This window comes from Myxocyprinus asiaticus, chromosome 3 (genome assembly GCF_019703515.2).
Source record: "Myxocyprinus asiaticus isolate MX2 ecotype Aquarium Trade chromosome 3, UBuf_Myxa_2, whole genome shotgun sequence".
In the NCBI taxonomy this organism is placed as follows: domain Eukaryota; kingdom Metazoa; phylum Chordata; class Actinopteri; order Cypriniformes; family Catostomidae; genus Myxocyprinus; species Myxocyprinus asiaticus.
This window is the reverse complement of record NC_059346.1, coordinates 28,566,200-28,580,385: the sequence shown is the minus strand read 5'-3', so window position 1 is coordinate 28,580,385 and position 14,186 is coordinate 28,566,200. Positions and strand designations below refer to the sequence as shown.

At 42.1% G+C, this 14,186-nt stretch overlaps 1 protein-coding gene across 5 annotated transcripts in view; it reads left to right on the top strand.

The window, feature by feature from the left end:
• The window catches only part of garnl3 (GTPase activating Rap/RanGAP domain like 3), a 133,798-nt gene that overhangs the window by 21,782 nt on the left and 97,830 nt on the right, over positions 1-14,186 (top strand). The window contains exon 1 of one of the 5 annotated variants that reach the window (XM_051658530.1): positions 3,175-3,531. The exons of the other annotated variants lie outside the window; for them this stretch is intronic. Coding sequence (XP_051514490.1) covers positions 3,500-3,531 — 32 coding nt within the window. The 5' untranslated portion in view covers positions 3,175-3,499. Of the gene's footprint in view, positions 1-3,174; positions 3,532-14,186 lie in introns of those variants that run through there. 5 annotated transcript variants of the gene reach the window in all.

The window sequence follows — 14,186 nt, the reverse complement described above, 5'->3', positions numbered from 1 at the left end:
ACAGACCAAAATATGACCGTTTTTTCACTGTTCATCTTGACATCAGTCTAATCGATGATTGTGCCTAGAGACAAGATGTACAGGTGCATCTCAATAAATTAGAATGTCATGGAAAAGTTCATTTATTTCAGTAATTCAACTCAAATTGTGAAACTCGTGTATTTAATAAATTCAATGCACACAGACTGAAGTAGTTTAAGTCTCTGGTTCTTTTAATTGTGATGATTTTGGCACACATTTAACAAAAACCCACCAATTCACTATCTCAAAAAATTAGAATACATCATAAGACCAATAAAAAAAACATTTTTAGTGAATTGTTGGCCTTCTGGAAAGTATGTTCATTTACTGTATATGTACTCAATACTTGGTAGGGGCTCCTTTTGCTTTAATTACTGCCTCAATTCGGCGTGGCATGGAGGTGATCAGTTTGTGGCACTGCTGAGGTGGTATGGAAGCCCAAGTTTCTTTGACAGTGGCCTTCAGCTCATCTGCATTTTTTGGTCTCTTGTTTCTCATTTTCCTCTTGACAATACCCCATAGATTCTCTATGGGGTTCAGGTCTGGTGAGTTTGCTGGCCAGTCAAGCACACCAACACCATGGTCATTTAACCAACTTTTGGTGCTTTTGGCAGTGTGGGCAGGTGCCAAATCCTGCTGGAAAATGAAATCAGCATCTTTAAAAAGCTGGTCAGCAAAAGGAAGCATGAAGTGCTCCAAAATTTCTTGGTAAACGGGTGCAGTGACTTTGGTTTTCAAAAAACACAATGGACCAACACCAGCAGATGACATTGCACCCCAAATCATCACAGACTGTGGAAACTTAACACTGGACTTCAAGCAACTTGGGCTATGAGCTTCTCCACCCTTCCTCCAGACTCTAGGACCTTGGTTTCCAAATGAAATACAAAACTTGCTCTCATCTGAAAAGAGGACTTTGGACCACTGGGCAACAGTCCAGTTCTTCTTCTCCTTAGCCCAGATAAGACGCCTCTGACGTTGTCTGTGGTTCAGGAGTGGCTTGACAAGAGGAATACGACAACTGTAGCCAAATTCCTTGACATGTCTGTGTGTGGTGGCTCTTGATGCCTTGACCCCAGCCTCAGTCCATTCCTTGTGAAGTTCACCCAAATTCTTGAATCGATTTTGCTTGACAATCATAAGGCTGCGGTTCTCTTGGTTGGTTGTGCATCTTTTTCTTCCACACTTTTTCCTTCCACTCAACTTTCTGTTAACATGCTTGGATACAGCACTCTGTGAACAGCCAGCTTCTTTGGCAATGAATATTTGTGGCTTACCCTCCTTGTGAAGGGTGTCAATGATTGTCTTCTGGACAACTGTCAGATCAGCAGTCTTCCCCATGATTGTGTAGCCTAGTGAACCAAACTGAGAGACCATTTTGAAGGCTCAGGAAACCTTTGCAGGTGTTTTGAGTTGATTAGCTGATTGGCATGTCACCATATACTAATTTGTTGAGATAGTGAATTGGTGGGTTTTTGTTAAATGTGAGCCAAAATCATCACAATTAAAAGAACCAAAGACTTAAACTACTTCAGTCTGTGTGCATTGAATTTATTTAATACACGAGTTTCACAATTTGAGTTGAATTACTGAAATAAATGAACTTTTCCACGACATTCTAATTTATTGAGATGCACCTGTACAGTGAAAAAGGAATTTTGGTCTGTTCTCACCAAAACCAACTGGATCGCTTCAGAAGACATTGATTAAACCACTGGAGTTTTATAGATTACTTTTATGCTGACTTTATGTGCTTTTTGGAGCTTTTGGAGTTCTGGTCACCATTCACTTGTATTGTATGGACCTACAGAGCTGAGATATTCCTTAAAATATCTTTGTTTGTGTTCAGCAGTAGAAGAACATCATACACATCTGGGATGGCATGAGGTTGAGTAAATTTTGATATTTTTTTGGTTTTGATTCGGGTACATTGAAGGTTCAGGAGAGTGATTTTGTGCCTCTCCACTCACTCACTGTTTACAGATTTTTGGAGGGAACATATATTTGCAGAAGTAAGTGGAGGTAGGTAAATTTGGCTAATTCGTGTGATATCGTACGACTTTCACTACAGCCAGTGACATCACTGGACATCATTTCCATCTAATACACGACAATTACTTGCTTCTGTCACACACAACAGCTTCCTATCATGTTTACACACTCTACTGATTGGTTAGGTTTAGATAAGGGGTTTGGGTAAGGGCATAATATTAATAAGCATGTCCTTAATGACTCATGCGCAAAACTCGCACTTACTTCCGCATTAAACATCCGGGCATTTGCACATGATGAAATCGTACAAATTCATATGAACAAACTCGTACAAAATCATACGAAATAGCCAACTCGTAAAATATGTACGTATTTTCATGAGACTGGGTTGGATAGGATCCAGTGACTATTCTGTATGCAAGCATTAGTGCCTTGAACTTGATGTGTGCAGCAACTGGCAACCAGTGAAGTAAGACAAACAATACCTTAATTCATACAATCTCACTGCTATTTCTGTATTTCTTTTATCATGGCTAACATGATAAGAAAAAAATGACTCTTAAAAACAAATTATGCAAAAGATTTGCAAACAGTAATAGAATTTGCATATTATACATAGCATGCATGAATACTTGCTTTAAAAATTAGCACAAAAAAAAAATTCTATAGAATTTGGCTGTGCTAATACTGCTTTTATCGTACTTTGTACACATGGAAAACACAAACATACTTTATTGATCAATTATTATAAAACCAACCACATGTTTATTGTTTATGCTCTAAATGGTCAACATACAGTATTTGTTATTACTGATGCAGTTATTCCTTAACCAGTTTTCTAGCAAATTATTCCTATGGAATACTCAGGCAATGCAGCAAAAGTGCTTTTGTTGATATTGCAAAATGCTGATTTTGTTTAGCATGATGTCAGTGAGGGTGTTTTACATCAAGGCTGATCTATGTGGGAAAGATCTTGCTGTGCTAAAGTCTGTAATTGGCAAGCAAACACACAATATGTTCATGTGATTTTGGGCCCGTTCGATCTTTGCTCCCCAAGGTGTGTGTGAGAGAGAGAGAGAAAGTACAGAGGAACAGTGGTGTGGTATTGCTGCCTTTTCTATCAGCACATTTTTAGTTCTTAGGTACACAGACAATCTCTTTTGCAGACTACAGAAGAAGTACAGCTCTTGTAGCTGAATTCTGTCAGACAGTTATTCTGTATCTGACAATTACATTGTCTCTGTATTGGTCATCACTGATTTACCAAAAAATAATCTTGTGTTGGATCACCATATGCATAATGGAAGCAATGAAGAGGTTTCAGTTGTCTCACATGGATCCTGTTGATGGACATTGATGATTTTAATAATGTTTTTAGTTTTGTATAGCTGATTGACACCTTTTACCTTCGCAAGGATTCAAACTTTGCTCTTTTGAGCTTTTTCCTGCAAGCCCCTGAAGAATTCACTGTGGCAGGAACTCACCCATGATCTGTTTAAAGCATCGGAAAAACAACAGGTAAGGATTTAGTGTGGAACAATGAAATTTAATGGAAAAACGTATGTAGAAAATCTAGCCAGGGTTTGTATAAACTATTCACATTGTGAACAGAAGTAACATACACATGCATGTTTTTTGTTTTTGTTTTTTTGACACATTCTTCAGCTGTATACTGTATGTGTGCTGTCCCTTGATGTGATATAGATTTTAGGTTAGAATTATGCAAACATTGTAAACTAATTTTGGAAACATGTTTACGCTGAAGCCAAACAAGTCCTGTATTCGGTATGTATGCAAATAGAAACGAATTTTGTATACAAATACAAGGTCAGCACTTCAATTTCAGAAAGATAATCTTTTTGCAAGAGTTATTAAAGGATAAGTTATGTGTTGGATAGCCTCAAACGCCATTGAAGGAGGTAAAAGAGGGAACAGCAATATATTATTTATATAGGCCTATTGCTTATTATATTACTTAACAGATCAGTAGTACAATCAGATATGAAGATATGTGAATATTTGTGCATCAAAGTTTAACAACCTTTCTAATTTGAATGTACCTTACTACATGATCTTCTGAGCAATAAATTATGTAATATGGTTTGTGTCACGGATGCAAAGACAGGACCCAAATGCAGAGGTAAAAACAGAGAATTTATTAAATACAAAAAATAAAGGGAAAATCAAACTACCACAAGGGGAAAAAACAAAGGAAATATAATCCAGGCTGGGGCAGGGGAAACAGGAAACAGGACCGACCAGACCGAGGTAGGGATGGGAATAAAAAACAGGACTAACAAGACGGGACCGACTGGAACATTAAAGACCGACTGTATGCAACAGCACACAAGACTGGAGGCAAACACCAGGAGACTAAAATAGGGAGAGAAATCAAAGCGGTTAACAGGGGACAGGTGAGGCAAAGCAAACAAGGAGGCGAGGTATGACGTAAGACAGAGAGACACAATGCGATACAAAAACAAAACAAAGCCACATGCTCACAAGACAACAAAACACCCGAATGGCATGAGCGTACATTGCCATGACAATAAGGCAATATATGCCCAAGCCAACCGACAAACAAAACGAGAGAATGCGTAGCAACGGCAAAAAAGCGATGCCACACATTCTCACACTAAACGAAACCTGAGCATACATCGCGAGGCAAACGCCATGCAATGCACACAACAGGCAAAATAAATAAGACAGGACACCTGTGCGAGAGTTCAGCCACACACAAACCTCAGACCGAAGTGACCGAACCTCAGCACAACGTGAAGACAGCTCGCGACCCAGGCGTGCAGCGCAAAGCGAGTGCAATGCGCGTCCGCAGTTGTGAGAGACAGACATAGATTATTGACATGAGTGCATGCCACCAAAATGACAAGCACAGTGCACTTACGCCAATTCAGGACAAGACATGGAACATGAGTGTCCGGATCCCGACACCGAACCAGACAGAAGGGTCAGGATCCAGACACCATGCTGCAGACATGAAACAAGACCGACTGAAAACACAAGACAGACTTGGGACAATAATGCCACAGTCCTGTCAGACAAAAACCCAGACTGACAGAGTGACAGGGCCATGACAATACAACCCCCCCACACCCTCCCCCCAACCCCGGCATCCCAAAATGGGAACATCAAACAATACACAAGACAGACAAAATGAGCACTAATATAAAACAGAAAACACAACAGAAAGGGAAGGAAACCAGGGAAGGAACTTAATGAAAAGGGCGGTGTCCGGCAGCCTGGGGGGAGGCCTCAGAGCGGAGACAAGGTCTGACAGCCTGGGAGGAGGCCTCAGGGCGGAGGGGAAAGAGTACTGGCCGGCGGCCGCTGGACAGGAGTCAGAGGATTGGGCAGCAGCCACTGGACAGGGGTCATAGGACTGGGCAGCGGCAGCTGGACAGGGGTCAGGAGGGAACGGCTCAGGGGGTGGAGCCGAGGAAGGCTCGGGTGGCGGAGCCGTGGAAGGCTTGGGCACTGGCTGTGGCAGGGGAACGGCCTTCGTGGCCTTGACCAACGGCAGAGACTGGGGAACAGTCTCCTTGGTCGTGAGCACTGACAGTGACAGGGGAATGACCTCTTTGGTTGTGAACACTGGCAGGGACAGGGGAATGACCTCCGTGGTCATGGGCACTGGCAGTGACGGGGGAACAGCCTTCGTGGCTGTGAGCACAAGCAGTGACAGGGGAATGGCCTCCTTGGCCGGGAGCGCTGGTAGCGACTGGGGAACGGCCTCTGTGGCCGGGAGCGCTGGCAGCGACTGGGGAACGGCCTCCTTGGCCGGGAGCGCTGGCAGCGACTGGGGAACAGCCTCTGTGGCCGGGAGCGCTGGCAGTGACTGGGGAACGGCCTCCGTGGCTGGGAGCACTGGCAGGGACTGGGGTACGGCCTCTGTGGCTGTGAGCACAGGCAGTGACAGGGGAACGGCCTCCGTAGTCGTGGGCACTGGCATCGACGGGGGAACGGCCTCTGTGGCCGGGAGTGCTGGCAGCGACTGGGGAATGGCCTCCGTGGCCAGGAGCACTGGCAGCGACTAGGGAATGACCTCTATTGCCGGGAGCGCTGGCAGTGACAGGGGAACAGCCTTTGTGGCTGTGAGCACTGTCAGTGACTGGGGAACAGCCTCCGTGGCCATGGGTGCTGATAGCGACAGAGGAACACCTCTGTGGCCATAGATGTTGGCAGCGGCAAGGGAACGGCCTCTGTGGCTGTGGATGGCGACTGAGGAGTAGGTGCCCTTCTCCTCCTCCCCCTCTTCCGGACGGTGAGGGGCACCGCTGCAGGAGCAGCCTCCGCCTCCTGGCGGTCAGCAGCAGTGGGCTCGGCCGAGGCATCCACTGCCGTGTGGGGGGTGCCCTCATCCTTGGGTTGGGATGAGGATTGGAAGTCCCCCAAGGCACAGGCTGAGATGTTCTTCTCCCATTTAAGGGCAAGCCTGACTGCCTCGGGAAATCCTCACACCATTCTGGGACAATGGATCTAATGGGCTCGTTCAGACCTGCCCAAAAGAGATCGATTAGGCAGGTCTGATCGTATCCCAGACCCGAGGACAATGATAAAAATTCACTCTGACTTATCCTGCCGTAACCCATAAAGCTGCTTAACCAGCGCTGCATGCTGTTGGCCAGAAAAGAAGAATCTCCACTGGGTCCATAAAGGCCAGTTCGTAATGTCACAGATGCAGAGACAAGACCCAAACACAGAGGTAAAAACAAGGAATTTATTAAATACAAGAAAAAATATAGGGAAACTCAAACTCTCACAAGGGGGAAAAACAATAAACGTAAACTAACCCAAAGGGGAAAAACAAAGGAAATATAATCCAGGCTGGGGCAGGGAAATAGGAAACAACTGGCACTGGACAGCAAACACGAGGAGACTAAAATAGGGAGAGAAATCAAACGGGTTACAGCGGACAAGTGAGGTAAATTAACTAATAATAAGCAAACAAGGTGGTGGGGTATGACGTAAGACAGAGAGACATGCTGCGATACAGAAATAAAACAAAGTCAAGTGCTCTCACAAGACAACAAAACACCCAAATGGCATGAGCGTACATCGCCAAGACAATAAGGCAATATACGGCCAATAAAACCGACAAACAAGAAGAGAGAATGCGTAGCAACGGCAAACAAAGTGACGCCACGCATTCTCACACTAAACGAAACCTGAGCATATATTGCGAGGCAAACGCCACGTGATGCACACAACAGGTGACAAAAACAAGACAGGACACCTGTGCGAGAGTTCGGCCACACACAAACCCGAAACCTCAGACCGAAGTGACCGAACCTCAGCACAACGTGAAGACAGGTCGCGACCCCGGGAGCAGTGCAAAACGAGTGCAATGCGCGTCCGCGGTTGTGAGAGACAGACATAGATTATTGACACGAGTGCATGCCACTAAAATGACAAGCACAGTGCACTTATGCCAATACAGGACAAGACATGGAACATGAGTGTCCGGATCCCGACACCAAACCAGACAGAAGGGTCAGGATCCAGACATCATGCTCCAGACATAAAACAAGACCGACCAAAAAAACAATACAGATACTGGACGATAATGCCACGGTTCTGTCAGACAAAAACTCAGTCTTACAGAGTGACAGGACAGTGACAGTTTGTTAATGTTATTAAAGGGGTCATATCATACATTTTCCTGTTTTTGTTGTTGTTTTTTTTACTTAATGTTAATAAGTTTCTTGTGCAAAAATCCATCATAATTTATTAATTTATGACCACACTATAATCATTTTAACACACATAATGTTTACGTACTGTGGCTATACTTTTTAAACAGTGTGTATTTAAATGTTTAAGAATTGGCCCCATTCACTTCCATTGTATGTGCCTTACTATAACCACGAGTTTGTTTTTTAAATAAACAGGAGACGAGTGAAAGTTTTATTGTGGTAATCAACATTATGCCACAACTGTTGTCGACTGAGCGCAAGGACTAACATCCACACTAATCCGTTTTTGTCGGAAAACTCTGTTTTCAGTTTTCCACCGTCATCATTTTCCAAAGTGTGGGGTAACGGAGAGCGTTTTTGAAATGCTCCATTTTCGGTGAACGAAAACACAGTTCTAGTGTAGATGAGAAGCATAAACATAGCGAAATTAATGCATTTTTAAACAAAAATGTATTACTGTGATTGTAATAAACACGAAATGTTCATTTAACTGCCCGATTCTTCCGTAAAAGCCTTTTTGCAATGCATTACATTGTAACAGGTTCACAAAAAAATCCACTATGAAATATATCACACAAACTGTTAATATCAGGCAGAAATGATCAGAACCTAAGTAAAACATTTATTGTCATTTATTTCTCATTCAAATCAGCATACATTTGTTTTATAAGCACATTTTTGGTTCATGTTACATCAGCCAAATTCCAAGTTTTTAAATGACACATATTTTTCAAATGAGAAGCTTTTAATGAATTAGCTAGCAGTCCAGGTTAAAGGATTAAAAAAAATTTTTTTTTTATAAATTATCAGTCATCGGTATCGGTATCTGCCACAGTGAGCTGTGAATTATCGTATCGGCCCAGAAATTCCATATCAGTGCATCCCTAATAATTTTGTTTGTGTTTTTTTGCTTGTGTTTATTCATTTTGATTATGCCTAATTTTTTTGCCCAACTTAACTAAAATATATTGATAATAATTCTTAAAATACCAAGATCAATCATTTACATTTTCTTAAAAGTTTAATTTGTTTGTTATTAACAATTTTATTGATTCCAAAGATAAAGCATACAAACACAACATAAAAAACGGAATCAATTATTCACATTATCCCCCCCCCCCGACCCCCACAAACATGTACTACTGTCATCACCAACAACTAGATCATCAAAATAAAATACATAAAAAGAAGATATACAAACAAAATCAATAAAACACATACCCAACTAAACTACAAATTCCTCTCCACAGCCACTCCCCGAGAACCCTCCAAAAAAGCCAAATAACCCCCCCCACACACACACACACTTCCTGACAAACAAATTCCATTTCCCCAGCCTTCTAAAAAACATCTCACCCACCTCGTCCATCTCCCCGCACCATTCCCTAAATGAGCCGACTTCCATCACCTGAGGATGATTTTCTGACCAATCATGACTCCGGCTAGGACCCAACTTTTTAAACATTTATTCTCAATGATAAGTGTCATCCCATCACCCAGGATACAGAGTCTGGGGCTAAATTAAAGTTCAGTGTTCAACACCTCACACACAAAGTTTTGAACCCCCAACCAAAACTCTTGGATCTTTACACATCCCCAAAATACATGTATTGTGTCCCCGTCTTCTGATTGGCACCACCAGCAGGTGGGTGTGTCTTTAAGACCCAACCTATACAATCTAGAGGGGGTCTTAATCCTAAATTGCATCAGACGGACCCTTGCATCTCTAGATGCAGACTTGATGCTTTTTAGGATCCTAGCCCACACTCCCTCCTCCAATACTAAGTTTAAATCTTTCTCCCATAATCTCTTGAGAGAAGACGAAGCTCCATCCCCCAGACTCTGAATTAACAGGGAGTAATTCACAGATTCTTCATGACCTTTCCCAAAAGCAGTAATCACCATTTCCAGAGGATCTGCCGCTTTAGGGGGGTGTACACTACTCCCAAAAAGAGTACAGAGTAGATGCCGCAGCTTTAAATACCTAAAGAACCTTAAAATGTTGAACCAAATTATCAAAAGATCTCAGTACTCCACCCTCATATAGGTCTCCGAATGTAGTAACCCCCCTCCCAATCCACTCTGACCAACAGAAAGGGGACTTATTAATATGTAATTTAGGGTTCAGCCATATGCTTGAGGCAACATTTAAATAAATGTCCGAATTAAATGCTCTGGACACTTTTGTCCAAACCACGTGCAAATGCGAGATAACGGGGTGTGACTTAACTTCTCCAGTTAGTTTGAGTGAAAGGCTTTGCAATGGCGAAATAGGGGCAAGGACATCCTGTTCAATACGAAACCAGGTGGAAGCGACCAATGAGCCAAATGTCTGAGATTGAACGCCTAATAATAAAACAAAATCTTGGGTAGGCCTAGCCCACCTTTGTCAGTCAGCCTATGTAACCTATTGAAATGTAACCTGGGACCATTCCAAATGAAGGACTTCACTATGCTATAAAATTGTTTGAAATAAGAGAGGGGGATATCAACAGGGAGAGATTGTAGCAGGTAGTTATATTTTGGAATACAATTCATTTTAATAACATTAACCTTCCCAGTCACAGATAAATGTAATAAAGCCCACCTGCCCACATCGCTCGAAACATTTTTTATTAAAGGATCAAAATTAACTCTGACTAAATCACATACATTTGCTGGGAATAAGATACCCAAATACTTAATGCCCTGTTTGGGCCATTGAAAGGCGCCCAGCTGAAAAGCTGTTACTGGGCAGTATGCAGTCAGAGCCAAAGCTTCGGATTTACACCAATTAACTCTGTATCCCGAAAATTTAGAAAAGGAATTGATAATTCTGTGGAGGCAAGGCATAGATCTAGTAGGGTCAGAGACAAATAATAAAATATCATCTGCGTAAAGCAAAAGCTTGTGCGCCACACCTCCCGCCATCACCCCTGGAAAATCATCCTCCTTTCTTATCATGGCTGCTAATGGTTCCAGGGCAAGACAGAACAATAGTGGGGAAAGAGGGCAACCCTGCTAGGTGCCCCTATCCAGAGTAAAATAATCTGAAATTAATAAATTTTTTGTACCGCTGCTACAGGGTGTCTATAAAGTAACTTAATCCATCCAATAAAAGTATTTCCAAACCCATATATTTCCAAAATCTTAAAACAATAATCCCATTCTACCATATCAAACGCCTTTTCGGCGCCAAGTGAGATGGCAGCGACTTGAGTCTGATCATTCGCCACTGACCACATGATATTGATGAAACGCCTAATGCTATCAGAAGAACTGCAGCCCTGAATAAACCCCACCTGATCTATATGTATAAGAGATGTCATAACTTTACTTAATCGGTCAGCCAGAATTTTTACATCTAGCTGGATCAGGGAAATTGGATGATACACTCGCTTAGATCTTTGTCCTTTTTAAGAATCAGACTGATCCGGGCTTGTGTCATGGTTGGAGGAAGCTTTCCATTCTTTAATGATTTGTATAAACTTTTAACAAAAGTGGAGCCAGTTCTGTAGCATAAGATCTAAAAACATTAGCGGCAAAGCCATCTGGCCCCGGAGCCTTGCCAGTAGGCAGGGCCTTAATGACCTCGTCAAGCTCCTCCAAGGTTATCTCAGAGTCAAGAGAATTTTTTTGCTCAGTCGTCAATTTAGGGAGTTCTAATTGTTCCACAAAGTTTCTAATATCTTCATCAGTAGACAAAGACATGCAACTATAAAGATCAAGATAAAACACTATATAAGCATTATTAATATCAATGGCTGAGGTAAATATTTCACCACCAGCAGATTTCACTGAGGGAATGGTAGAAAAAGACTCTCTGTTTTCCTGCCTTGTTCCCCTGACTCAAAGTATGACTGTCTTGCCCTGAATAGCCAAAAATCCACCTTCCGCGACAAAATAGTATTATATCTGTATTTCAGTCGGGTCAATTCTCTGTGGCCATCAGATGACATTCGACACTTTTAATATTTAATATTTCCTTCCAACTCCACGAGTTCTCGTGCTTTGGATTTTTTGATGAATGAGGCATACTATATGATCTGACCCCTAAGACCTGCCATAAGTGCCTCCCAAGCCACGCCCAGATGTTTCACATGCCATGTTTCCAATTGAGTAATCTACAACAGATGAAATGAGGGACTTAGATATCAAGAAAAAAAATCTATTCTAGAATAAATCTTATGGATTGATGAAAAAAATTTATAGTCCCTACCAGATGGGTTCAAAAGTCTCCAAATATCTGTAAGACCAAGATTTTTACACATCCTGTGAAGCATCAATGTTGCTCTAGGGGGCTTACACACTTTTGCTTCACTATGAGCAAGGACTGAGTCCATCAAAAGATTAAAGTCTCCTCCCAATATTATATCATGAGGGGTGCCAATGGTTTGCAACATCCCTACAAAATCTATAAAAAAGCCCTGATCATCAGCATTAGGTGCGTAAATATTAGCCAAAATCAACCTTTGCCCCTGAATTTCAGCTAAAACAATAATGACTCTTCCTAATTTATCATTAATCTGTTTGAGATATTTGAATTGTAGGTGTTTATTTATCACTATAATGACTCCCCTGCTCTTACTTAAGCCAGCACTAAAGAAAACATGTCCACCCCATATCTTCCCAAATTTTTCAGCTTCCTGCAGGGAAAGATGAGTTTCTTGAAGAAACTCTATTTCATATCTCTTATGTTTAAGAAAAGAAATAACCTTCCGGAGAGTCACGTGACGCCATGCAAGGATCAGACATGTAAACGGCGAGCTCTGCGTACTTTGCTAGTTTTTAATTATTGTATGTTATAATCTGGTGAGATTCGATACACCCAGTTACATATTTGTTCTTTGAGCTAAACATGGCAAAGAAGTCAAAATCCTCAGACTCTGGAGACATTCAAAGACACTTACGTGCTTTAGCTGAAACCTCTGACGGGACTGCGAGCCTGGGACTCGAGTTGGAAAGCGTGACGGGAGAAGGAATTCAAACAAAAATTGGAAGATCTCGAAAATAGAAATCGAAGGAACAATATACGAATTGTTGGAATTCCTGAGCATGAAGAGGGCAGAGATATGGTGAAATTCCTGGACGAGCTCTTCCCGAGTCTGCTCGACATAACAGGCCATAAGCTGGAAATCGAGCGAGCTCATAGAGTCCTGGCTCAGAGATCTGCTGAGGGAGACAGGCCCCGATCAATTCTGGCCAAATTTCTGAGATCATCCGATAAAGATCTCGTGTTGCACCAGGCGAGGATCAAAGGAAAGCTTTCTTGGCAGAATCACAATAATTTCTTGTTCCCGGATTTTGCGAATTTGACAAGAGAGAAACGCGATCGGTTCAAGGAATGTAAGAAACTCTTACATCAGTGGAAGATCACTTTTGCACTGATGTTTCTGGCCAAACTGAGGATAGACACCAAAGACGGCCGCAAAGTATTTTTATGCCCCCAAAAAGCACTGTCCTTTTTAGAAATTATGGGTGAGTAAACCATTGCATGTTACTTATGTGAGTGGACTGACTCGCTGTACATAACTTGATTGTCTGTGGAAGCTGGGCGCCATTTTTGTTTCTTTCTGTATTGGCTCCGTCTAGCAGCTGGAGTTTGTTTTGTGGAATGACACTTCCTTCAAGAAACTTTTGTATTGATGGAAGATCGCTTTTACACTGAAGTTCCCGGCAAGATTGAGATTGTACACTATAGAGACCACAAAATATCTACATGCCCACACAAAGGATGTCTTTTATAAAGCTGACGGACTGAGTAAGTTATGATGTATTTTTTTTTATGCGGCCTCTGAGTGAATTTGACTCTTGATCATCCGAGGAACCGGGATGCATGTTTTGTTTCGTTATGTGCTGGTTCCACCTAGCGGCTGGAGCTTGTTTTGTGGAACAACACTGCTTTGGGTCAGCTGTGGATGAATCTGATCGTTCTTTCTGCTTATGCCTCCTGTTGGCTGGAGTTTGTTTTTGTGGAGTATTTTCACAGGACATTGGAATGATTATGTCATCTGCTGCACTCATAACAGCCAGCTCACTGAACACTTGATATACTTGTTTGTCTGTCCGAGGAAACTGAACGGCTTTATATCAGCTGGAGTTTGTTTTGTTGAGGAACACACCTCCAAAACAGTTATGTGAATGAATCTACATGGTCTTTCTGTTTATTCTGCCTGTTGGCTGGGGTCTGTTTTACAAAGTATTTTCTGTTATGTAATTTTGCCTCACAAAATCTGTACAGATGCACCGGACTTGAACAATCCGACAGCAAAGTTGTCGCAGGGGTTCTCGTAGGCGTACATGGGCTCTTTGAGCTAAGAGGGATTGACGCCGGTTGGCGCTGTCGTGCGCAGGGTAAATGCGCACGTTTTCTTTTTTTATTCTTGCACTAATGTGGAATGTGGTCTGTATAATCTTATTTTTGACACACAGTGTATTTTTTCTATTATATCAAAATGTCAGATGTTAATGTAAATGGATTGT